General features: G+C 36.4%; 1 protein-coding gene across 1 annotated transcript in view; it reads left to right on the top strand.

Moving 5' to 3' along the window:
• Positions 1-25,783, top strand: part of CLEC16A (C-type lectin domain containing 16A) — a gene marked incomplete at both ends in the record, with an annotated part of 81,025 nt that overhangs the window by 11,762 nt on the left and 43,480 nt on the right. The window contains 11 exons of the mRNA XM_082006537.1: positions 1,323-1,446; positions 2,365-2,539; positions 4,146-4,199; positions 6,770-6,883; positions 11,405-11,633; positions 13,068-13,197; positions 16,863-16,963; positions 21,212-21,334; positions 22,972-23,081; positions 23,584-23,628; positions 24,263-24,313. Coding sequence (XP_081862663.1) covers positions 1,323-1,446; positions 2,365-2,539; positions 4,146-4,199; positions 6,770-6,883; positions 11,405-11,633; positions 13,068-13,197; positions 16,863-16,963; positions 21,212-21,334; positions 22,972-23,081; positions 23,584-23,628; positions 24,263-24,313 — 1,256 coding nt within the window. The remainder of the gene's footprint in view (positions 1-1,322; positions 1,447-2,364; positions 2,540-4,145; positions 4,200-6,769; positions 6,884-11,404; positions 11,634-13,067; positions 13,198-16,862; positions 16,964-21,211; positions 21,335-22,971; positions 23,082-23,583; positions 23,629-24,262; positions 24,314-25,783) is intronic.

Here is a 25,783-nt window from a genome sequence, read left to right as displayed (position 1 = left end):
GTAGGACATAAGGAAAAAAACCCCAAAAACTTCACTGTGAGATTAGTTAAGCACTGCAACAGGTTTTCTGGAGAAACTGGGGAACCTGCAATGTTTGAGATCTTCACATCTCAATAAGGCCCTTAGCAACCTGGTTGAACTTTGAAGTTAACGCTACTTTGAGAACGGGTTTGGACTAGAAAATGTCAAAAACTCACTTTCCCCTAAATATTTCTTGGGGTCTATAAAATCTGTAATATACTGAAAATATCACAGTGATCTCTGTAGAAAAATTGATGTTGATAAAGAACGTCTACCTCTGAAATCAGCGTGCTGTAAAGTGGTATGCGTTATGGAATACGTTCATGCAGGGCTTCTTTAATCCATTTTAAATTAAATTACATTTTGAATTTGCACAACTTTCAATTAGAGAAGTAGTGATTTGATGACAGTCTTCATCATAGAAGAATATAAGATCTTTTTTAAAACAACGAACATGGCTTTGTAAATAACTGGATAGCCTGCATAGCAGATAGGTTCTTTATAGTGTTGACTGTGAGGTACAAAATGTCTTTTTTTGTATGTTGGGAAATGGGTACTTGGTACTTGTTTTTTACTTCAAGGAGCTGTAAAACCAAATATGAGCTTACAAAAAGAACAAAGTGCAGGCTTCATATCCTATTTGTTATATATTTATGTAACTAAATATTTTTATGGTAAAATAAATGTACTTGTCTAGAATTTTCATTGAATGTTGTAGTGATATAAAGGTTAGAGTTAGAAAAACACAGCTCAGTTTTTCAGGTTTCATAATTTTCTGACTATCCATTTGCATATATTCTGGTCTAACACCTACCCTGTATCTTTTAGTTTAGATGCTTTGTGCTTTAGCTTTTTAAACCCTTTTGGAGGATGTCACTATCCCAGTTCCTAATCCTGTTAACTGTTGTCTGTTTCTTTTGCCCTTCCTTCACTGATGATTCCTGTGTTCCTTAATGCAGTGTCATGTAAGTCTAACTAGCTTGGCTTTCAGCATTACTGCTTTATTCTTACGCTTTTTTCCTCTTCTTTTTAATAAAGAATGTGCTAAAAAAACCTTTTTGAATTCCACTAGATTTGTGTATCTTCAGACCTATGTAAATATATTGATATTAGGCTCATTCAAGCTAATTAAAAATTGATATGATGCTTTTGTACCTATCCATTTCATGCATAAGATCATGTCAGGTATATACTGGTATGAAAAGCTAGCATGTAATCAAATTTCAGAAGATACTTTGTTATATTAAAAATTAATTTTGAAAAAAGGCAACTGATTTTTCTTTTTAACAATTTCTCTTTAGTGGACAACCAACCTATGCTGCATTACATTAGAGATAAAACTGCAGTCCCTTATTTCTCCAACCTTGTTTGGTTCATTGGAAGCCACGTGATAGAACTGGATAACTGTGTGCAGACTGATGAAGAGTAAGCTTTTACAAATGATGGGTATTGAATGGAAATGCTTTTCCCAGATGTTAATCCTCTCCTTAGTTTGTCTGTAGTAGTCCGGTTAAGTTAGTTTCTGAATACATTCCCTTGTAGACAGTTCAAGCTTTTAATTCTTGCGGAGTTTTTTAGTGATTCTGTGAATTAATAGTGGTTAGTGCTGTGTTCCCTATCTGTGCTAATATCCGTACAAGTAAATTAGTGTTTGGCAACGTGCTTTTGCTTCATCTTTGTTTTAATTCTGCTAAATTAGTAGATAACCTGAAGACACAAAAGGTATTTTGTGCTTCTCAATCTTATTAACTTTGTCTTTTTAATGTTTCTTTTCTGTGTATCATCTCAGTAGAACAGCTTTCTGAAAAGACTCTAGGAAAGAAATTTAAACTGGAAAGGTGAACTTTATTTAATATGTGAACTGTCAGACCTAAAATTCCTTTGTAATATTCCACTATCAACTAACAGAAATACTTTGTTGATTGAGGTTATTCTTGGTTTGCCTTCCCATCCACCCCTTAAAATGGGCAGCTGTTTCTTGCTTTCTTAAAGTGAAGAGGTAGGTGTTAAATACAATATAGTTTTCTTCTTTTATTTTTGGAAACAAATCTTGCCATTTTTTATGGTTGGCTTGTGAAAAGACTGTGGCGGTGGAAAGTGAGGTTTTGTAAAAACATTGCTTCTGAAAACTTGGCAAAGAGCTTGATATGTGCATCCTAAAGCACATATAGCCTGAATACTGTTTGCTAGCTGCATTAGTTAACTTTACTGAGAACATCTGCTTTAGGCAGTCAGTCTGCACAAGGTGATTTGTGAAAGTTAAAAACTTTGGGAAAGAATTAATGTGTATAAGACTTTGACAATTAATTATATCTGGGAATTTTTTTCTGCTCTTTTTTTCAGGCACAGAAATAGGGGCAAACTGAGTGACCTGGTAGCGGAACATCTTGATCATTTACATTATCTTAATGATATCCTTATCATTAATTGCGAATTTTTAAATGATGTGTTGACAGACCACCTGCTTAATAGGCTCTTTCTTCCCCTCTATGTGTATTCCTTAGTAAATCAAGATAAGGTAAGCTGATACCTACAAACAATTAAGTCTTAAAGGTATTACTTGCTTTCAGTATGCATAATGATTTCTTCAGCAGGTGTATTCTGTAGTACCGTTAATACTGTTGATTCTATGTTTGTGTGTTTCACATGAAACAGCTTAAATAAGGTGACTGTAGTGGAAGTACCCTGAGACTGAATTTAAAGACAGAATAGCTGAAACTTTATTCACCAAACAAATACTGTTTTGAATCACATGGTTGTTAAATGCTAACAATAGTGGCAATGAGAAGAGCTGCAAATTTGTAATACGGTTTAAATTTCTCTGACATTGGGACATGTGTGATTTCCTTTTCTGATATGGTAACTTGTCTCCTGGCAAAAGCAGATTATAATACCTTTTCCCAGTATATGCGCAAATTTTCCATGGTGTAAAAATCCACTCCAGGTAGAAAATACAAACTTTTGCTTTTGATACTTGATTCTTCTATTTTCAGATAAGCTGTATTTGAATGTGGTGTAGTTGAATTTTTTTTTTAAAGTATCACCTTTCAACTAGTGGAAAGCTGATTTTTAATTAAATAGAAGCTTTTCTTTTAAAACCTGTACAGGTTCATGTATTTACTTGTCTTTTAAAAAAAAAAAAAATTCAGCGGTTTGATTTATTTCTGTTTTTTTCTTCTTTTTTTTTTTTTTTCCCCCTTCTTAATCTTCTGTAGTGGTGTTTTGTTCTTTAGATACATAGTGCTCTGAATTTCAGCATACCTTCATTAAACAGAAGTCAGGTTTCTTGCAGGTTAATGAATTCAGCATATTGCATGTGCCCTAAAGATTAAATAATAATCAGCCTCTTCTCTTGCCATTGGTAAGGCCATTGAAATAGGGTGAAGCAGACTTCCTGACTTTAATTTCAGCTGTTCTAAAGCTTTCTGTTTATACATTGAAAAAAATCTGCTTGCCCTCCTGTTTTCAGGCACACGTGTCTATTATCATGAGGTCAGAGGTACCTGTGATCATAAAATTGGGCTGTTCTTACTTCTTGAGATAACTGATGAATTTATTTGGTGGTGGTTTTTAAATCACCACTAATTTATTTTTAGAAACATTTTTCATTACTACTGGTATATAAATTTAGCACTGTTGTGCTCAAGTTATACTTCAAATACTTTTGTCCAATGTGATTTACTTGATTTAGAGAAGTGTCTTTCAAAAATGTGGTTTTATGTGGGTAATATTTCATTGTTTCTGACAAGCTAATTTTTAGAGCAGACTTTAAAGAATGTTAACTGAGAAGTACTTTTTGAAGGAATAGTAACATTGTGAGAAGTACATTGGCTTTCACTTACTCATCTGTTACATTTAAGTTACCAAAGTGACTATGAAAGACAGTAATCAATGTTGATTTTTTTTAAGCATGTAGAGTAAGGAATATGCTTATTTGTAGACTCTTCATTTGAAATAGTTTAAAAGAAGTGAATGTTAAGGAACATGGTGCTTTCTGAACATTTTGTAGCAGAATGTGGAACAATACAATATTAAAAGTTTTGTTTTAAACAAAATATTAAACAGTAGAAATGCTTTAAGTTTGTATAAATAAATCAACATTTTTCACAATGTTTTTTCCATAGGGTGGAGAGCGTCCAAAAATAAGTCTCCAAGTTTCTCTCTATCTTCTTTCTCAAGTAAGTATTTTGGAGTATTTTGTCCTATTTGAGAACATGTTTTGCAGTAGTATTATGATTTTCATCTATTTTGGCAAAGCCATTAAAGAAAATTTGGCAAACAGTTTTAAACCTATCAATTTCCATTAGGAAAAAAAAGAAAAAGCAAGATCATTTTGTCTTCTTTATGGACAGACCAGACAGCTTCTTACTTGAGTTAGTATCATTCTTCTGAGGGTACCATAGCACCGGGTAGCCTCTAGAGCATCCAGTGATTATAGTGTATGTACACCACCTGACAAATGATGCATAAAAGAGCCATGCAACATGGTAGGACAGAATTTAGCAAAATTGCAGGTGAAATTTAGATAGGCAGATTGAAAGTGCAATATAGCATCTAAGCTATGGAAGATTCCAGGTTTGAATTTTCCTCTTTGAAAGATAGAGGGAGCAATGATCTCAGGGTTTTTTACTTTTTTTTTTTTAATTAAAAAAACCCAAACCAAACAAAACCAACTAAACCCCCAGAACGCAAGACGACCAGCACCAAAACGTCAAACTTTCTCACAATTTGAATTTCATTATGCCTATACCTTAAATCTATAATTAAGTACTTGTTATTTCTTATTCTTACCAGTCCCACCTCCTTTTCTTTTTGAAACCTTCAAATGAAGAGGGTTTTACAGTGGATTTTTTTTTATTGTAGAGAAAAATAATGTTTTCTCTCTGTAGTCTTCGGTGCGCTGCTGTGAGACTGGTTTTCTTAAATTACATCTTCTGAAAATAGTTTTGACTTGTATTCATAGAAATTATACTTCTTTTTTTCTCTGAACTTAGGATTTTACGTTAGTCATTTTATTATGGTGTGGCTCATAATTTCATCTTTTTTTAACAACTTTTCTGAAAAATGTGATTTTTTTTTTTTTTTTTCAGGATAATATAATTTGATGCTTCTTAATTTAAACCTAAAAAATTGTGATGGTGTGGGAGTTATTTACCACAGATAAAACTTTGGGAGCAACAGCTTCTTGTTAACTACAGGGATCTGCGTCGCAGGGTTGCATATGTTGATGTCTCTTAACCTCTTTTATTTCAACAGGAGTATTGGCTAGGTATCGCTTCAAGATTTGCATCTATGTTCTTTATTGTTTTTAATAAAGAAAATGGAACTTTTTTTCCTAACCATAAAGAATTTGTTCCAAATTCTGTGTATCAGAATGGGATGTGATGTAGAAAATCAAGCTATTTTTTCTAACTGGCAGAAATGCAACTTCTTCCACCTCTTTTTAACCTAGAGTCTGCTTTTGATGGAGTGGGATCTGAAAAAGTGTACACCAAGTATCTGAAAAACCTTAACTATTTCTGTTATTGATACCAGGCATACACTTTAGGCATTACTCATATATTAGAGACAAGTGCTTGAGAGACTCGTCCTAGCAGATGAGAATTTTCACCCACTGCTCACAAAGTGAAGATGTAACATACTTACGCCCAACGATGCCTGTGTACAGTCGAGAGATGCTTTTTGAATTAGAAGAAGCTTGAGTGATTTGTGAGGTGGTTCAAAGTATTTTTGAAGTGTGTTGCGAGTTTTCAAAGTTTTACACAGGTCACTACCACATGCTAAAAATTACTTCTACTCTTGAATGGAATGGTTCCATGGTCTGGAATGGTTCTGATGTTAATCAGAACACCTGTGGAGGTCATGTTTAGCTAAATTTTTTCACAACAATGATTAGGTTTACTGATTTAGAAATTATTTGGGGATTTTTCAGCTAGAACCACTGTTGAGGGATCCAGCTTCTCATCCTGTGAAGAGAATGGATATAAGGTGACATAGGGCTATTGCAGCTGGGCCTGAGCCGGTTCTGTCCAGAAGCCAATTGTTTGCTGGACAAACCATGTAAGCCTTGCCTCAAAATAGAGTGGTTAGTGTAGACAGAGAACTCTGTTAAAGCTCCAAAGCCCTTTGTGCTTTCATTTTATAGGCAGTGCGGCCCTTATTCCTGTGTTATGTAGCAACTTTATAGCTAGACCATAAGTCATTGTGATTTCATAGCCAGAAAAAATGCTTCTGATCCAGTTCGGCCTATCGCATGACATTTACTTGTGAATCACTGCAAAGTAATTGTGTGCCCACACAGAACTTAACTGGCGTCTTGCCAGTCATTGGCATCCAAGGTCAGTGGATGCTGTGTACCATAATCAGTTTGTGTAGTTTCTCAAAAAAACAATTTTCTGGAGCAGTTTTAATTTGGGTTCCTTGCTAGAATATCATACAACATTTATCTCAAGGCTGATGAGGAGAGAGAATTTACATTTCTTAGAATGGGAAGAGTATGAAGAATTACTAAAACGAGGTAGCTTAAAATGTAGCAAAAGGTCAAACATCTGCAGAGAGGATTATGGTCTCCTGTGTTTTGAAGTAGATTTCGTGAACTATCAGTGTTGCCAATTGTACTTTACTGTATATGTAAACTTAAGATACCAGTTTTAAAAGGTCAAAGAAGTATGTTCAGTGACTGAAACTTGGAAACTGTATGTGTTCTGTAATATATGTCTGATATTTCTTTCCACCCTTCTTTTAATAGGTTTTTCTAATTATACATTACGCCCCTTTGGTGAACTCATTGGCTGAGGTTATACTTAATGGTGACCTCTCGGTGTTTTCTTCTAAAGTTGAGCAAGATATACAGAAAAACTCGGTAAGTGGCCAACTAATCTCTAATATTTTTTGTTAGAGGCAAAGAAAATATTTTAAAAACAAAATCGGGTATCTGGAAACTGGTAAGCTAAGGTGATTGTGTTTAGGAGACGAGCAGCAATAGATTTCAGCTCTGCAACTTAGTGTTATGTTCTTGTCAAAGTTGCACTATTTTTGTGCATGCGTATATATTTCAGATAGTGGTATAAGAATGTGTAGGATACAAATTAGAATACTTGGTTGCTTCTGCGCGAGTCAGACACTGCAAAGGCTTCCATCATTTTGATGGGACACTCTTGTAATCCAGTCTTCTGTATTCAGTTTTTGTTATCAGCTCTTTGGTAACGGAATAAAAACGAGTCATTGCAACTTTCCTGTGAAATTATTTCCTTACACAGCTTGTAGTAGAAGTGAGAGACTTAAAAAAAATATCTGGTGGTATTATTACCTTATGGTAAACCCTTTGGATGTAGGAGGAAATATTCCCAGTGTTTTATCAGTGAAACTGGTCACCTCTGAAAGTGTGCGTCAGTGTGCATAAGAGGATACAGACCAGCCACAAATGGATGGGAGTGCTGTCATTGCCCTTGTAGCTTCAGATTTAATCCTGTGTAGATGTTGCTAGACGCTGTTATTAGTGTTTTTTTCTAAGTGTGTCATGTATATGATTTTTTTTTTTCCCCTTTTGTTGTGGGTTTCACAGTTTGTAAAATGGCTGCTTGTAACTTTTTAAAGGCCTGTTTGGGGATGGTAATAAGAAAGGGGGTATGACCTTATTTTGGTTAAGAGGCTTCTGACTTCAGTTCTGTCTAAAGATTGAACATGTCCTCTAATGTCTGACTGGGAAGGCAAAGAGTTACTGACGGAAGGTTTAACTTCTAGTAAGCAGTAGATTGGTTCTTACACGCATTCTTTCCCAGCAATGGCTATAGCTCTGAGAGTTCCAAGGGGGAGATACACTTCAACTCTTCTGTGATAGGAGTCAACTTTTCCAGATTTCTTCCTACTGTGCAGTGGAAGCTGTGTGGGCTGATCTTAGCCAGTAGCTTTTGAGTTCTGGTATTTTTTACTGTTGACCTTGATATTCCGAATCTAATCTCTTTTAGAAAAAAAACTAGTGGAATGGTAGAGCTGACTGAATGCTTTAAGGTAGAGCAATCTCTGACTTCTGTTAGCAAATGTATGACCTTCTGCTGGCTGTGTACTGAATGTCGTTTGTGTTACTTGTGCAGCAGCAGCTTTGTTACTAGGAAATTTGTGGCAGGAGGGTGGGGCACCAGTTGTTGCAGAAGTGAGATTTTCTTTTCCTGTCATAGTTACTGTACAGAGTTGCAAAATATCTGTAGCATACGTTTGTGTGCTTGCACTAATGTTAGGAATATTAGGGGTTTTCTATAAGCTTCTGTTCATCTGTTCTCTTATGTTTGTAATACTGCTTAGGTTGCGGCTTCTTACTGGTTTTAAAGATGTGCCTTCATGGTGTGTAAACTGGCAGTTCTGTCACACCTGAACAGGTAGTAAATCAGAGGGGTATCGGCTTTCTAAGATAGACACTTAGCGAAACTGCTCGAGGTGGATCTTTGTTACAGGGAGAGCAGAGTGGTGGCACTCCTGATGGATAAGGATAAGACATCCATGGGAGAAACTTCAGTTTTTAGTAAATTCAACCATATTCTTCAATGAAACCTTGGAGGGGAAAACCTGTACTGTCAGAAAGCCTACTGGTGGAGGTTGGTTATTTGCAGAAAGAGCAGGGAGTAGCAGAAGTAGCTCTTCAGCAGAAGAGCTCCATGCTCTGTTTCCAATGAGGGGAGCTATCAAGTGCCCTGCTCTCAGTTGATGGATATGAGTAACTACTGCATATATTGCATGGTGTTTGCTACTGATAATACAACTCAATGCAGTGAGGCTAAAGTCAGCTGTAGATTTGGAGGCGTAGATAGCTTAAAGGTGAGGCAGTTTCTTGTTGCTCTGTGATAGGACTTCTTGGAGCAGAAAGTTGATTTTTGAGCATTGTTAGCCATTTCAGGGGCTGTTATTTGGACTATAAGGTGTATCGGCGTCATTGCAAAGTTATTACTGTAGTGTATTCCATTGCAAAGAAATGACATACTTTATCGACTAACGGAAGCTATTTCAGAAGCTCATCTGATGAACTCTCATGATGAGAGTTGAATATGTGTAGCCAACAGAATATATTTAAACTTGTTAGCAGTCATCACGCTAAGGTTTACTTTACTTCCTGTGAGATCTGTTTTCCTTCATAATTTGGATGTAGGCCAGTTCTACCTATTTCATGTTTCTTTGTTTCTTTCTTAACCTCCTTTCCTCCTTCGTGCAAAAGTTGTGACTGGTACTGCCTTATTTTACCAGCAGGCGTTGCACAAGATAAACCATAACTGAAAATACAGTTCAAAGACATTTTAAAAGTACAAAGTAGCAGTATCTCAAACTGTATAATCAACTTAGATAAACCATATACTATGTAAATTAATTTTAAGTCTGATTTTAGAATGTTTTAAATATATAGCCTCATTATATTTAGCAGAACAGAATATATACGTTGACTTTTTCTCAGCATTCCTTTTTTGAGATGGACTAGACCATGGCTCAATGTTTATAAGCACATCACTATCTGCTGGTCTCTTCTGTTACGTTGCTCATATGGCTAACAGTGTATTAGAAATACAAGGATGTTAAGTACTGCATTCTTCATAAAGAAAGTAGCTACAGGATGCTAGGAAGCGATTGTAAGAAGTGAATACAGGAAGGTGAAAATGCAACTTGCGTGCTACTTTTCTTTTTTTCCTTAAAGAATAGGACTTAATATGTTTTTCCCTTTCCTTACGACTTTTCTGACCAGAAGCCATCAATAAAAGTTACAAGCTGTTTGTAACTCTTGTTGTTCTATAACCTTCCTATGTTGCAGTTTGATCAGACTAAAAATATATCAAAGAGGTTACTGGGGGACATAAGTGTGGTAAATTTAATGTTGTGTGGTATTGTGAGAGATTCTTCCTACTATATGGTTTGTTTCCATGCTAAGTATAAGGTGACTTATACAAGATTTCTACGAAACCTTTTAAAAAGTCAGAAGATTCAGAGAGACATTTTGGCCTTTTGACTTGTAGAAGGCTTCTTCACAGATTTTTTTTTTTCCCCAATCTCTTATTTTTTTTTTATGTATAGGTGCTCCTTATTAAGTGAAAGGAGGGATTTTTCCAAACTTTTTCACTGAGGTCTCTTTGCACTCATCTTCAATGCTTATTGTACTTGAGTCACCTAAGTCAAGGAATCAGTTTTGTATTTACTCTAGTCTTCTTTTCTCTCCCTTGCCCTTAGATTTTTAACCCTTTAGCCAGCGTCAGCTAAATGCGATTGAAATATTGAGGTCTGAAAGGTAATGAAATTTCTGTAGCAGTCTTGTTCAGCATAAACCTGTGCTGGCAGGAAGCCCCCAAACCATGTGTTTTACTTCTCAGAGAGGTTTGGCTGATCAGTATTTATAGCTCTGGGTGGGGGAGAGCCTGCTCTCTGGTAATTCAGTTGGCAGGCATAACAAATGAGAAGGGAGCTCAAAGCATCACAGCTCAGAAACAATCTGCAAAATTGTAGGAAACCAAGTTTTGTTAGTCCTGCTAGTTGCAGAACTTATTGTAGTGTCTTGTGTCTTTCTGCAAGAATACATTGTTCTCTGTTGTTAGGATGGCACAGACTCTTGGGAACACTTATTTCTTCTGGGAGAAATTTGTCACCTAAATTTATTTTCTTGTTCTATAAATTAATTATCAGGAAAATCGGGTATTGATTGAATACTGTTTTCCTTCTTGTCCAAAACTAGGGTTTTGACTTGAAAGATAAACTGGTGTCTTTGGGTAGAACACAAGTATATTAAAGTCTAACAAATTAAGTGGTGTTGGTTTTCTGGACTTAAGAAGCCTGGAGGTCCAAAAAAGGTTGACGTCAGTGCCATTTGTTCCTAGCTGGTACAAGGACTAGTATGCTGTTGAGGGAAGCTTAAGATTCAACAAAAGCTCATAGCATAGAGCATTGTTTTTTGTCCTTACTACTGCCAAAGACATTTAAGGAGTGTATTTCACATTAATACGTTGCTGTCAACACACACTTTGGATTTTGCTGCCTTTATCCTTTTTGCAAAAAGCATCTTAATTTTGTATGTACGAGTTGTCTCGCCTATTAAGAAAGTTCAAAGGAGGGAAAAAACACACAACTTTTATTGATGAAATAGGTAGTTCTAGATCTTCTTGTCTCAAAGATGGCATACTTTTTAATGATAGATCTTCAGGATATGTTACTTTGTGGATAATTGTTCTGATGATATCATCATAGCAATGATGATATGATACAACTTGAGGTCTGCTTTCTTGTATTTAAAAATGGATTTGATATTTGTAATGCTAATTTATATTCTAAAAACTCTTTTATATGAACTGAAGTTTCTTTATCAATTAGAGTTAAAAATGTCTTGCTGTAACTCAGTGTAAACTCTTCAAATTTACAGGCAAAGTCAAGTATCAGGTGCTTCATAAAACCAACAGAAACACTTGAGAGGTCTCTTGAAATTAACAAACAGAAGGGGAAGAAGAGGGTGCAGAAAAGACCCAACTATAAAAATGTTGGTGAAGAAGATGAAGAGGAGAGAGCATCTGAAGATAACCAAGATGACCTAGATAAAACTAAAGGTACAGAAGCGAGTTCAAAGGGCATCAGAACAAGCAGTGAAAATGAAGGTGAGTATATCAGCAAATAAAAATGATGCTTACAATTTGGATACTTTTATTTACTGTATGGACCTAGGTGTGATCCGTTACATGACTTTTTCTTTTGTTGCACTAGGTAAACATGGGGCTATTTAAATTTGTTTCAGTCTCTGGCTGTATTTTTTTCACGTATTAAATCATTCTGTCAGAACATGTACATCTAGTCTGATTTAAAACTATGAAAGTGTATTCATATCTTCCTGTAGTCTTTGGCCCTTACCACAAATGCATGTATTGCACCTGGCTGTACATGATTATGGGGCACTTTATAAGTAGCCTTCACACGTTTGTAGTTCTTCCTTCTGTGGTAAGGCAAATGGTGCAGGCACTTTACCTTTCTAAGTCGATTGGGAGTATTTTATGCATGTTTCAATGATAAAATTCAACAAGTGTGCTAAAAGTGACAGTGCATGGCAGAAGGTGTTTTCGTCAGTTTTGAACTATTTAATATCTCTAACTTCTAGATTTTTTTTAATTGCATGTTTTCAGGATATTTGACGTAATGCTAACCTTAATAATGGGTTCTACAGGATGAGTGCTCTTACGGCATATCGTAACTGCTTATTTTAACTAGTTAGTAACTATTAGAAGGATGTACACCAGAAATTAGTCTTTACATTAGACATAAATTGAGAAAAATGTGGCAGAATTGCTTTTCAAGCAATTGAAAAGAAGACCTTTATGCTTTGACAAGCCTCTCCAAACATAGTTGCATTTTGATTTTAGGTGACCAGTCTTCTTTGAGAAGGGTTTCCTGAAATGGTGTAAATATTGATGATGTATTGTCCATCATAATTTGAGGGAAATATGGCATGATCTACTTTTTAAACTGGTGCATTTAGTAGTCATCTTTGTCCAAATTCATAACCAAAACCTAGATTTGGTCCTAATACTTCTACTTAAAGCCAATAGGTATTAAGCACTCAGGACCAGGTATCCTCTTTGCTGTAACTGTAGAGACCTATTTACATCCTCTATTAAACTTGATGTCCACTGATGCCTCAGTGTCACCAGCATTTTCACAAAGAATCTTTTTTTCCAGAAAGAGGTTCTATATTTTTTTCTTCCTGTGGTTTGGAAGGGAGAGGGATTACTGTTGCTTGTTTATATGTTAAAATAATCTGTATATTTTCTTCCCGTATATTACGTATATGTATAACTTTCTTATAGCAGTTAAATTCCTTAAAGAAATGTAAGCAAACTTTTTTGTTTTATTGGGAAGAAAATTTGCCTGCATCCATTCATTAACCTTTCTGAGGTTATAGTTATACCTGTTATATATAGTTGCATCAGTCTCTTTTAATGCAAAACGGAAAATACAAAAGAGTTTGATAACTGTTTGTTAAAAATATCAAATTTTGGGGGTTTGTTGTTTGTTTGGTTTTTTGTGGGTTTTTTTTTTAGAAATAGAGATGGTAATCATGGAGAGATGTAAGCTGTCAGAGTTGTCTATTTCTGCTGTGACCGAACAGAATACAACAGATGAAGAAAAGAGTGCAGCTGCCTCTGGGAGTGAGATAACAAACTGGAACAGGTATAAAGGAATTTTGCTGGATTTCTTCCTTACTTGCCTTCCCGTTAACTCTCACTTTTCTTAAGGGTTGTTTCAAATCTGCCCCCAATTAAAACTAAGGGATTATTGTGGATCACAAGTAAGTGAGGCAACAAAAAAATGGGATATGGCTTCTCTGCTGATCAGTTTCGGAAATGGTCCTGTCCTTTTCTAAAGCTTGTGCTTGCCTTTATGGCAATTGTGGTGCCTTAAGTCGGTAAAGTTAAATTACAGAGTAGTAACACAATAAACCAGGAATATAAAACATTTTCATTCCACAATTTTCTAGACTTCTAAATTAAGCCAGAAGAAATTTTCTTAAAGATATTTATAGTCACATCTGTCAATTTTGTATACACCTATAGGGAAAAAGCCAAGAAAAATTCCTCAGTTCAGGGCTGAATTTTGCAGAATTTTAGTTGTAGTACGTATGAATAAACCCTACTAACCTATGTACAGTTTTTAAGGTTCATTAATATATTTCAGGGCTATTGAAAACTTTTCTTGGAAATGCAGTTTTTAAGTGTTTCTGGGAGCAGAAATTGCCCTGACTTCAAAATTTAAACTTGGATATAATAAATACCTGTAAGACACTTTCTCAATAAGAATTTTGTTGTGATGTTATTAGAATGCTAAAGAAAAGAAACCGAACGTGCCATCTCTGACACGAAAGTAATTGCAAATGTGTCCCTTGGAAATGCACATGTTTAATAGGATTTCAAATTTATTTTTAAACTTGGGAAATGCTGCCCGGTATTCCCAGAATTTCATTCTGTCTCCATTATAGCTTTGATGTAGCTTAGATTACGTTCATTAATAAAGGTAACATTTAATTTCATTGTGAAATTGAACCTTCACTTGAACTGGCTTTAAAATACATTGTTCTAAATTATTGATATTTTGACTAAAATATGTGCCAAATGGCTTTTAGAAAGAAACTGGCAATGACTGCATTGAATACTAAAGCAACTAGGATGCTCAGGTCTCAAAACGTGCAAAATACTTAGATGTGAGATGCCAATGCATTTGGCAAATGTCTGCTTTTCGGGACTCTATTGATCTGCAGATATGATCTGATGGCATCCTGCATTTTTTCTAAAAATAAACAGCATCAAAGAATGTGCAGAGCTAAAAATATTTTAAAAATAAGGATAGACCTTGTGTAGGTCACTTCTGGCCTTAGTTTTGTATATGAATTTTATTGAAAGAAAGCTATAGCGGCTTATGCACCTAAAGATTTTGTGTTATTCTGTATGCCAACTGTAGTATTTGAAACAGTAGCTAACTCTCTTAAAAAATTTGCTCAAGCGTGTATAGCTTCTTTCCTAAACTGGTTGGCATCACTGAGACATGTGGAGAAGGTGCCATGTAGTAGTGGAAAATGCAGTTATCTTTTCCATGGTTCAAGTGGGGGAGACTTTCATAACTGGAATAATCATTAATGACTGTGATGATAGTCATTCCTAACATGTTGCTGAAGTTATTCTGGGTCTATCCTATGTTTAGTCTATATGAGGATCTGTTGATGAGTGGGGTTCCTAGAAGTTGTTTCAGCTTCAGGTTATTGCTATTGAGACACTGATAATGCAGATAGATAGATGCTGTGAAGAAGCATCTGGAATGAAAATTATTTCTTACTGCTGTAATCATATTTTATTGAAGTTATGTGACTTCACAAATCTAAGTAATATGTGGGGGGAAAAACAATGAAAAATGCATTAGAGATTACAGAAATCATTTAATACCATGTACTATTGGTGTTAATGGAACAGCTACTGATATTTCTGCAGCTTTGAGCTCCTAAAACATTGGTTTTAATAAAATGAAAATAAATATTACTTTTATATCATAGGTCAGTTTTTAGGGTAATTACCATCTGTTGTTGATGGTAATTACCATCTGACAACAGACCTAGTATTATCTAGCATTTAAGTATTTTAATAATCTTGAAACTGGATATCTTGGTCCTCTTTCTTCTGTAGCCCTTGAAGCTGAACTCCCTTCACTATGTGTAAAGCGCTCTGTTTCAGGATGTTACGAGGCCTGTAGGGCTTGTTTAATGCTTAGGAAGACTGAAGGCACTCTTGGTTTATTTTTGACATTGCTAATTTTTTAGGCTGTTTTTGCTTTAACAGTTACGTTCTTTTGAGATCTACAATGGGAACATCATGTAGGAAACTTAGCTTAGGTACATACAGTAGTGTTGAACTTGGCAAGGAGGAATCATAACTCAGGGGCATTTAAGTATATCATAAAGGGTGCTTGTAATCCAGCTTCAGAAATGCACAAACATATGACTGCAATGGCATGAACTGAGCAGAAGAACAGCATGTTCTGTTATTCTTTTCATAGTCTTGTTGTAGTAAAAGAGAACATGTTGTTGAAATGTGTGTGGAGCTGATGGGAAGTGTTAAATACGTTGTTATGACTTCAGTTGAGTTGCTTACTGGGATACACTAAGTGTGACCATGAGAGTACAACAGGTCTGGAATAGGTATAGAAGTATGTTGTGTTCTGATCATTGATAGTCCTTCTGACCCATAGCTAACCACAATGATGAGTTTGTAGTGGATGGTTCATGTCTGCTAAGTCTGAAGAAAGAAAAATGTATTTGTTTTTATGACTTTAGATGTTATTTTAATGTGTTTCATTTGGATGTAATTTAGATAATGTAAAGATTTATTTTTTATCCCCTTTCACTGTTAAAAAGAGAGGTAGGAATTATCCCTTTTCAATTAAGGTTCTAAACTCTTTTCTTTTGGTGACTCTGACACCTCCCTGTTTTGGGGGGTTTTTTTTGTCTGTCTGGGCCACCTGTGAAAATGGATTTAATTTCTATTTGTGCTCTGAACTGATTGGATACAAGCCAGCTTAAGACAAGAAGCCAAGTTGCCTTGCCATCAGGCTTGTGCTAATATCAGCTGAATCTCAGCCATATCTGATCTGTCCAAATGGCTTCTGGATTAAATTGCCTTTTCTGGTCTGTTCAGGGTACAGGTGAAAGGTGAACTTGGCACTGTTCATAGCTTCCTGCATATGTGTCGTAGGTCACACATGCTTAAACCCAGGAAAGCAAAGCTCATCTGCAGTCCAAAGCTTGCTTTTTTCCATTCACATGTTCCCTCATTGTTCATATTTTCTGTCCTATAACTGTTCAACAGTAAAGTCTTTGACTGATTGTCTTAGAATAACCTAGCTTCCTCCAAACTTCTGGTGAAAACTGCTTTCTTGCAATAGTAAAAACTTTTCAACTCCGTTTAGTACACAAGTTTTAAGGTAGTCTTTTTTTTTTTTTATGGAACAGAGATAGCAGTTCCTTGAAGTTACTAATGTACACAGTGAAAACAAGCTGTATAATGCTTCTGCATACATACTAAAAGTGCTACAAACAACTCGGTAAATGTGCGAACAATCAGTTCTTGGGAAAGTCGTATGTAACAAATCCTGTTAAAACATCAGAATTAATGTGAGACTGTAAATAAAAGGCATAGCTATGATCTGAGGGCTGTTCAACAGGTATAATGCCTGAAAAGGTGCGCTATTGTAAATTTGCCTCTTCTATTAGCTACATGTAAAACAAGATAGTTCTCATTTTTCTGTAGATATGGTCTTTTTCTTAAGCGTTTTAAAATTACTCCTTTCCACAGGCCCTTTCTTGATATGGTCTATAATGCACTGGACTGTGCTGAAGACGATTACTATGCGCTCTTTGTGCTCTGTCTTCTATATGCAATGTCACACAACAAAGGTAAGAAATTTTTTCTTTTTCCACAGAAAACTAAATGAGACATATGGTTTTAGACAGGCATGATCTGTTTGTAACTTATGCATGCCTTAAAAGGTGAAAAATTCTTTACATGGAGGAGGCAGAAATAAGTATGCTGTAAGTAAAAAACAGTTGCTTTTTAAGAACGATTTGGTAGAAAGCTTTGTGAACATCAGATAAGTTTTCTTCCATAGGTTTCTTGGCATTGGAATAGGGCTATTTTGTTTCATTTTTAATCTCTTAATTTCACTTGAAGCCTACTATATTCAATCTACATATATATGGGATCCAGTTCTCTCCCACTTTGCATATACTGTGACTGCTACATGTGAGCCAAGTGTAAAATGTTGTAAAACTTGTCCCTATATGTTAAAATGAAATCCTAGTATACTTTAAACATACAGATAATGCACAAGACCTGAGAATCAGGTGTGATTATGGAAGTCATGTATTGCCTGGTTCTATTCAGCTTTGGCAGTCCTTCAGTAATTCTTTTTATGCTGTGCAGTTCCTCAACAGCCTTCTGATCCATTGTGCCATAATCGATTGAAAGCTTGTTTAAGTTGTCAGTGTTCTATGCCATAATACATCTTGTAAATCTTCCAATAGCCTGGACTATTTTATAAACTAGCAAAGCTATGTTAAATGTGTACTTCATTACTAATTCAAACATCCCTTTTCTAAGGCATGATTATGATTAGCTTTTTTCTGTTTATTTTTGTGTGCATTTTAAATACATTCCTTATGGAGCAATAATGTAAACATCTCATACGTGTGAATAATCATGTTTCAGGAATCGAGAGCTGAATTTAATTTATTTGCTGCTTATGAGGATAGTTTCTATAATGTAGTCATTTAAATGAGTCAACTGCTACAGTAAACTGAGAAAAAGAGCACCAGGTGTGATGGCGTGCTTAAAAGTAAAGATTCTGTTCTAGCTTCAAGGTACCTCTAATGGGCAAGTAGAGTGGATATGAGAGTCTTGAGGGAACTAGGTAAGGTGAGTCCCTCCTGTTCTCCTCCACCCTCTTGATGGCTTTATCTTTTTCCAGGAATGAAGGAATGCTTCTCTGAGATCATAATTTGCAGGCAATTTCAGGGCTTTCACAGTCTTTTCTGACAAGAGATAATAGCGCAACTAGGATCACTGAAGATAGCACCACAGCCTTGCCACGCTGTAGCCCTCTGACTTGCATCTGTGATTTCACACACGTGCGCACCCCACACACACCCCTGCCCTGCAACTAGTATATTTCTTCCAGAAAATATCTTTCCCCAAGGGACTTTTGAGCATTGCTCTGCTAGAAAATCTTGATGTAAGAGATGGAGTCTCTTCTTTTAAAATTTATTAGCTGAAGCTGTGAATAGCCAAAATCATTAGTTGTCACTGTTGCAGCTTCAGAGAGTCCCTGGAAGTCTTTCAATATCATTGTAAAGGAGTAAGCCTGCACTCTAGGGTTGTTTTTCTTAAGAATACTTCTATTTAAGACCATAGTCTTTCAGACCACTATATTTGCTTTCAGTGTAATTAGTCACTCTTAAATATCCCATTCCCAGAAAAAAGTCTTACGTCCTTTCTTGCTTCAAAGATTATTTGCTTACATCTATAGTATTGCTGTAAACAGTGAGGAATGCAGCAGATGCAACGTCTTGCTGCTTAGTTTCTGCAATCTGTGGTGTTTATTTTTCACCCAATATCCAGGGTTACCAAGAGAAATACAACAGGCAGTGAAATATCTACCTTTTAAGAGACTAAAAGTATCCTGGCCCTAAAATGGGACATAACATACATTTAAGGGATCAGAATCTACTTCATTCTTTGGTGGTCACGTCAACCCTCTCTAAATGAAAAAATTCTTTAGGCTATACTCATTGGTTTTCCTTGTTAACAGTTTACATTAACCTGTTGCTCTTTGGAAGCTATTTTCCTTTCTCTCCCTATCTTTGACCCTAGATCATAGGTGCTAGACAGATAATGACATCCAGTTTTGGTCTTCACTGTCTTTCACCAACCCACTCCTTGTGCCCTGTAACAGACTGCTTTCAGCCATGGGGGCCTCTGTCTTGTAGAGGTGGGGTTTTACAAGCTGCTGATTTAGTGCCCCTGTTTGATGCAGGAGTGAAGTGTTCTTTAAAAGCTCAGGAGCTGTGTAGCTGCTCCTTTCTACACCAAATTGAGTGTCAGTCATGGAAGGTGCCTCAGGATTGAGCTGGGGCCAATGTTTATGTCTGAATTCAGTATAATGCAAGAGACGTGTCTGCTTACAGACTTCCTCAAAGTATGTGTCAATGACCCTTTTCTTTTACAAAAAAGCATGAAGGTCTCTCTGCAAACACGGAGAGGCGAAGTTGTTTCCCTAGTTTCAGGAAGTAATAAATCTCTAGTTGTATGTCTAGGATCTGATTATCTATTTACTATCTGACAGAGGTAGTGAATGCTCTAGTGAGCACTTCAATCCATTCAAACAACCAGGTAATGAATTGGATATTTAGGATGATTTCTTGTGACTGAATGCAACACAAGCTTGTCCTCTCTACATCCCAGGAAAAGGAGTTGCAGTTTTCTATTTCAGTATATTGGCTGTTTCAGGTACGTTTCTGATTTTCTAGCTGGGCAATCTGAATTTCACCTTTTGCTCTCATCCTACTCATTCTGGCACTGTGGAGAAGACTACAACAGAACACATTCAGAACAATCTTAATTGCCCCAGCTTTACCAAGAACGTTGGTTTCAGGCCTCACTTCTAAGGGTGCAGCCTTCTCAGTCTCTGTCACTAAATGTAGACACCCTATTAAGGCTTTTGATCATGACTCCTTCCATTTGGATACCGGGTCTGCGTTTTGTACCATATTCTTGAACAAACTTAAAGAAAATATGCTTGTTTTTCACCAGCAAGAAATATCCGTGTCAACAGGAAGAAAGAATCCCAAGAGGTACATGCATGCAGCTAAATAGATTTGTTGCAAATTGTATCTGAGATATCTTTAATCCCAGAAGGAGCCCTTCATATATGTTGCTAGAGCATGTATTGCATCTCAAGAATGCAGAGCTCTGTGTCCTTGGCAGGCAGACAACCAAATGAAGGATGCTGAATTTTAATTCCTTTATAGTGATTTCAACGTGGCCACTTTGTTGAACACCTGCCTGGTCCTGCCTCATTCCTCCCCCATGTTTTCTTAGTCTCCTTAATGATTTTCTACTGGTTAATGACTGTGTCCTTCTGTGAGAGCTTAATCTGCATATAGATATTCTCTAAGAAATGTCACTCATAAGCAACTTTCCTTTCCAGAAGGAAAACTGTAGCTCTTTACTAAACTGTTAGATTGTTGTGAACACTAATACTCTGATTGCCCTGGTTCCTTAAATGCTTCTGTTCCCTCCCCACCCCTTTCTTCAGTCTCATCATGATGGAGAACATTTGTGTCACTGTCAGTAATCTTCAAACAGACCTTTATTAATTGTTCCAAATACATATGCTTAGTAAAGAAATGAATATCACAAATGGCGTTGTTATGTAGAGTTAACTACAAGTTCAGAGTTGGAAGAAACTATAAACTGAAATTACAGTCATTTGATGTTTTGTGGGGTTGTTTATTACCATTCTTTAGAACAAGGACAGGTTGATCCTCAGCAACCTATGTTTTGTTCTAAGAGGTCTTACTGTCTATTCTGAGAAGTAACTGCTGTTTTAGAGGAATAGGTGGAAGAAAGATGGGTTTAGTCAGTGAGGATCTGTGATTTGTGTTGGGGAGGGTACTAAATAAGAGGCTACTAGTTACAAAATAAGACTCCTATTTTTCTAAAAACATACATGAGCTGATCACTTACTACCAAAGCGGAATTTAAAATCAGATTTTCATCTTTTCCCCTTTAGCTGTTATGCTCTTCAGATGTATGGCTTGACATTGATTTGATTTAGATGCGAACAAATAGTCTGAGAATTCCGGATGCAGCAAAATGGTCTGGATGTCACCAACCACTTTGGGATTTGAGTGTCTTCACCCAGTAGGCTTCATTTAAGCATGAGATTTTTCAGTGATACATAAATGTGTTTAGTCTTTCTGTTGTTCCTCCTTTTCCTTGTAATAGTTTTGAATTTCTAACTCACCCAGTTTCATATTGCTAATTACACTCTTCTGAGAAAGCTGCTATGATCTATTAAATACTTCATTTCAGGAGGCATACTCCTGTTTTCTAACTTACCGTTCTTCCTTCATCCCCCACAAAAGGAATTGACCCAGTCAAGCTGGAGAGAATTCAACTTCCAGCTCAACATGCTGAAGAGAGAAATTCATATAATCATGTACTTGCAGAAGGGCTCATCAGGATAATGAATTATGCTGCACAACCAGGTATCACTTTTCCAATATTTGTTTTCTTGCCAACCTGAAGTTTTTGAAGATGAAAAAAAAAAAATGCTACCTAGCTTCTTGTCTTTGAGGGGAAAACACCTGTTTAGCATGCTCTTTGATGAACACTAAGTAGATGTGATCTGTGAAAGACAACTGTCAGGTTTTTATTGGTTGTTGAGGAACCAGAAACTGGATTTCTGCTGAATAGTTGTTTTTATACTCAGAACAGGGATCTGTTGTCTTAATTCCTGCTTTCTGTGGTTTTGAATAAACAAAAATGATGATACATATAGTGATTTCAGCTTAATGTAGCATTTCATCCTGAAAATATGGTCTGTGGCACCTCTGCTTGTAAAAAGTAATTCCAGTGGAGTAGTCATCTTAAACTATATGGTACGCTTTGCTTATAGCATTCCTTTTTCTCTAGAGGTGACAGTGAATTTTCCCATGATTTTTTTTTAGTTGCAGATTGTATGTTCAGTTCTCAACTGTTTTGCAGAAAAGATAGGTGTTTTTCCTGACTTCAACTTTTTTGTGAAATGAGGGATGCAAGGTTTAGTGACATGTTCCACGGAAACATGTTTTTTGTTTAAGCCACAGCTCTTCTCCCTGCACTTCCCCTCTTAAAACTTCAAATGAGTAGAACTGGTTTTCCCCTGAAACTGATGCACTGTCAAATTCCTGAGTGTCTGCAAAATAAAATCTAATGCTTGTTTGACTCACAAGACTGATCTACGGAGTATTAACTTCCTATGCTGATGTGCCAGTCACAGATTAAAAGCATGTTTATGTATAAAGAGTTTGTATATACTGCAGAAGGAAAGAGTGCAAGATGAGGAAATACATTTATTTAAACAAAAGCACTTATGGCAAGGTGTGGAAATAGCTTTTTTTAATTAAGCTTGCTAAATTCTCTGCAGAACATCTCCTTTTCTCTTTTTGGGGGTACTGACCTTTGTATCTTTAGTTTCTGGCAGCATAGTGCTAACTTGTAAATTAGTAGATGGGAGTTGGAGTCAAAAGCTAAGATGTCTGTCTGTCTCTTGGGTATATTGTCTTAGCATTGATCACTGAGCTCAGACTGTACATTTCTAATAACTTTTTTTTTTTACTCCTCCTGAAACTATAAGCTTAAAATCTCAGTGCATTCTTTGACTTTGGTAGATTCTCACATCCAGGCTGTGTCTGAATCCTTTGGACTTTTTTTTAAGGAAAAGCTATGCCTTATTAGTATGCTGTATACAAAACTTACTTTCATCTTGTAACTTTATCCATGCCAAGTGTCTGTGATTCTTTTGTAATTTTAATGTAATTCAACCTGTGCTTGAGATTTGAGATTGATAAAGGCATTGTTTTCAGCTGCTTTTCTAATAGTATTAATCTTTATTGCCTTCTTGTTGCATGGTTCTGCTTTAAATCATTCTTACAATTTTGGGCTTTTTTTAACTGTTTTTTATAGCCATCAGCATTGTAAGCCAGCATCAGCACTCATCCTTGTCAGATAGGGTGTGTATGACAGAGGAGCAAAGTTTGTGACAGTTGCAGAGAAGAGTAGAAACGTTTAAGAACATTGGCTAATGAGAAGAGCAATACTTAAACTGCTACTATTTTTTTATATTGAAATTTTCTTTTCATAGATGGAAAAATTCGTTTGGCAACTTTAGAACTTGGCTGCCTGTTGTTGAAGCAGCTTGTGTTTTCTAAAAATGGCAGCATCATAAAAGATGTTCACCTTGCTTGCCTTGAGGTAAGTATTTTCTTTCAAATTACTAGTCACAGAATTACTTGTCATTGAGTCTTGCAGTATAGTTGAATAAAATTGTTTCATTTCTGATTGCAATAAGCATAAATGTGAAATTTGAGCTTCTAGAACATCTTTCCACTGGGGGTTCTCTGCGGTGAACGTAAAGAATCAATACCCCATGTTCTGTTCTCAGCTTTGCTGTTACTTTGCTATTTAAAGTCTTAACTTCTCTAGCAGGGTTATGCTTAATTTTCTCCCTGCAATTTGTATGTTATCTATCTCAACAATGTAAAGAAAAGTGCTTTTGAAACCAACAAGCTCACATAAGCTGTATTTTCAGAAGTGCAAGATCTGTGTTCTATCAACTTCTGGGCTGAAGACTATGAGTATGAGGATACTAACGGACAGTCTCTTCTGTATGAGTTTTTGGGTGTGGTTTTTTTAAATGGGATTTTTGGGTAAATGGTGTACTTACTCTGAAACACAGCTATTTTATCTTTTCTAGGGTGCAAGGGAAGAAAGTGTTCATCTCCTTCGTCGTTTCTATAAGGTATATATGCAGAACGCTGTAAGAAAAATCCTGCTCCCCACCCCTCCCTTTTCCCAGGCTCAACTTCACTCCTTCGTTCCTCTTCTACCACCTTCTCCTGCTGAGTGGTGCGAGGGGGATGGGAAATGGGGGCTTGGGGTCAGTCCTTAACGGTTCATCTCTGCTGCTTCTTCCTCCTCACGCTTCTCCCCTGCCCCAGTGTGAGTGCTCTCCTCCATTGGCTGCAGTCGTTCAGGAAAAAAAAAGGGCTTCAGTGTGGGTCCCGCACAGACCGCCGTTCCTTCAGGGCGTACCCACCTGCTCTGATGCTGCAGTGTGGATATCCGCTCCACCATGGTCCTCTCCACAGGCTGCAGAGGAATCTCCCTCCCTTTCCTAAACATGTTTTCCCAGAGGTGCTGTCAGTGTTGCTGAGGGGCCCAGTCCTGCAGTGGGGCTGTTGGAGGTGGCTGGAACCGGCTGGAACCGGCCGTGTCCAGCACGGGGCAGCCCCGGCCTCTCCTCACAGAGGCCCCTGCAGCCCTGCCGCCCTGTCCTGGACAGGAACACCCTGTACATAACGAAACAAAACCAAACAGACATGGCTCCGTAGCCGTAAGGATTCATGGTATGTCTGTATCCCTTTTTTTGGAAGGGAGAAGAAATTTTTCTGGATATGTTTGAAGATGAATACCGGAGTATGACAGTAAGTGACACCCCTTCTGCCCTGCCAAATCCTCAAACCCAGATAGAGCACAGCAGCAAGAACAAGTACTTACTGATAATGACTGAGTATGCTGGTATCTTTATTTCCAGGAGTAGAATAACAAAATGTGGGTGTTGTTTTTGTGTGTCTGAGGAGTTGTGTCTATGCTTGCTTTGTTTATAGGAAATTTATTTAATAAGGAGCTGTGAAAAGCCCATTACTTTCTGAAAGTGAGTATACAAAAATTACTTTATCCTGGGAAATGAGACGTTGGATTCATTTTTTTCTAATTATTAAACAATGTGAAAATCTTCCTATATCTTTCTAAAGCCCAACATTGTTTCAGATTTGAGTGGTACCACCTCACTTACTAGTAGAGAATAGGGTTCTCGTGAGGAAATGTCAGGGCCTTTTGTTTCATCTAGGAGAGGTGCTGTTTGCACCGCACTACCAGCTGTGAAAGTTTTAACAGATTACTAAACTTAATCTTAGTTCGTATTTAACCTGTAAATCTTTTAAAACTAATTATGTGTTTCAATCCTTAGGTTAGAATTCAGATCAAAATATTATGGGTAGTCAGTTACAGGTTTTTTCCCCACAGTGGTACAGGGATTTAATGAGTAGCCACTAGTTGTCTTTTTTGAAGAAGCACAATCTGCAGTTGATGTGTCGTTTAATATGGGAAGCATCTTGCATGTATCTTACTAGCCTAAATAATAGAAATATTTAGTGCAACATTTAATTTTTTTAGTAGTTAAGTATTGCTGTACTTTTAGTTTGAGAAGTGGCACCGATACTAGCATCATTTTTGTGTTGCAGGTTCACTATACATGTGGGTTTTTCTGTTGTATGTCTATTTCTGAGACTGCATTTTTTTATTTACCATAAGACAGACCTACATCCTAGAATTATTGAATATTCAATTCAATATTGAATATTATTGAACTTTGTTCTCCTTAAAGCATATTTATTTGCCTAGCTAGCAAATGACTTGCTGAGAGGGCTGATTTAAGTGCTAATTAGCACTGATGGTGTCTCATCAGATGAGTTGTGGAAATAACATGGTATAGAGCTTCTATGAAGGCGGAAGTATACTTGCTCTGTCTGAATGACAAAGGAAGGAAAAAATTTTGTCTTCATATAATGATAAATGAGAAGTTCAGAGAAGCAATTAAATAGAACAGTGTAGTCCTTAATATTTTTGCCTTCAGCAGTGAGTTTTCTTTTTTAATGTTCTTCACCTTTATGATGTAAAATGTTGTTTAAATCGGGGTACGCTCACATGAATTACATCTGAAGTAGTTATTTACTTGTTAGAAATGTTAGTTCTGTGTTGTTATTGTGTAGAAAATGTGTAGAAAAATCTACATACACATTAATTGAATTTGTTAATCCAGTGTTTTAGACACTGAAGATGAATTGTTCTGAGATCAGAGAAATTTGCTAAAGACTATTTTTTGAGGTTGTATG

This window comes from Phaethon aethereus (assembly GCF_964289735.1).
Source record: "Phaethon aethereus genome assembly, chromosome: 15".
Classification (NCBI taxonomy): Eukaryota; Metazoa; Chordata; class Aves; order Phaethontiformes; family Phaethontidae; genus Phaethon; species Phaethon aethereus.
The sequence above is the reverse complement of the archived record's forward strand: the minus strand, read 5'-3'. Positions and strand labels throughout refer to the sequence as shown.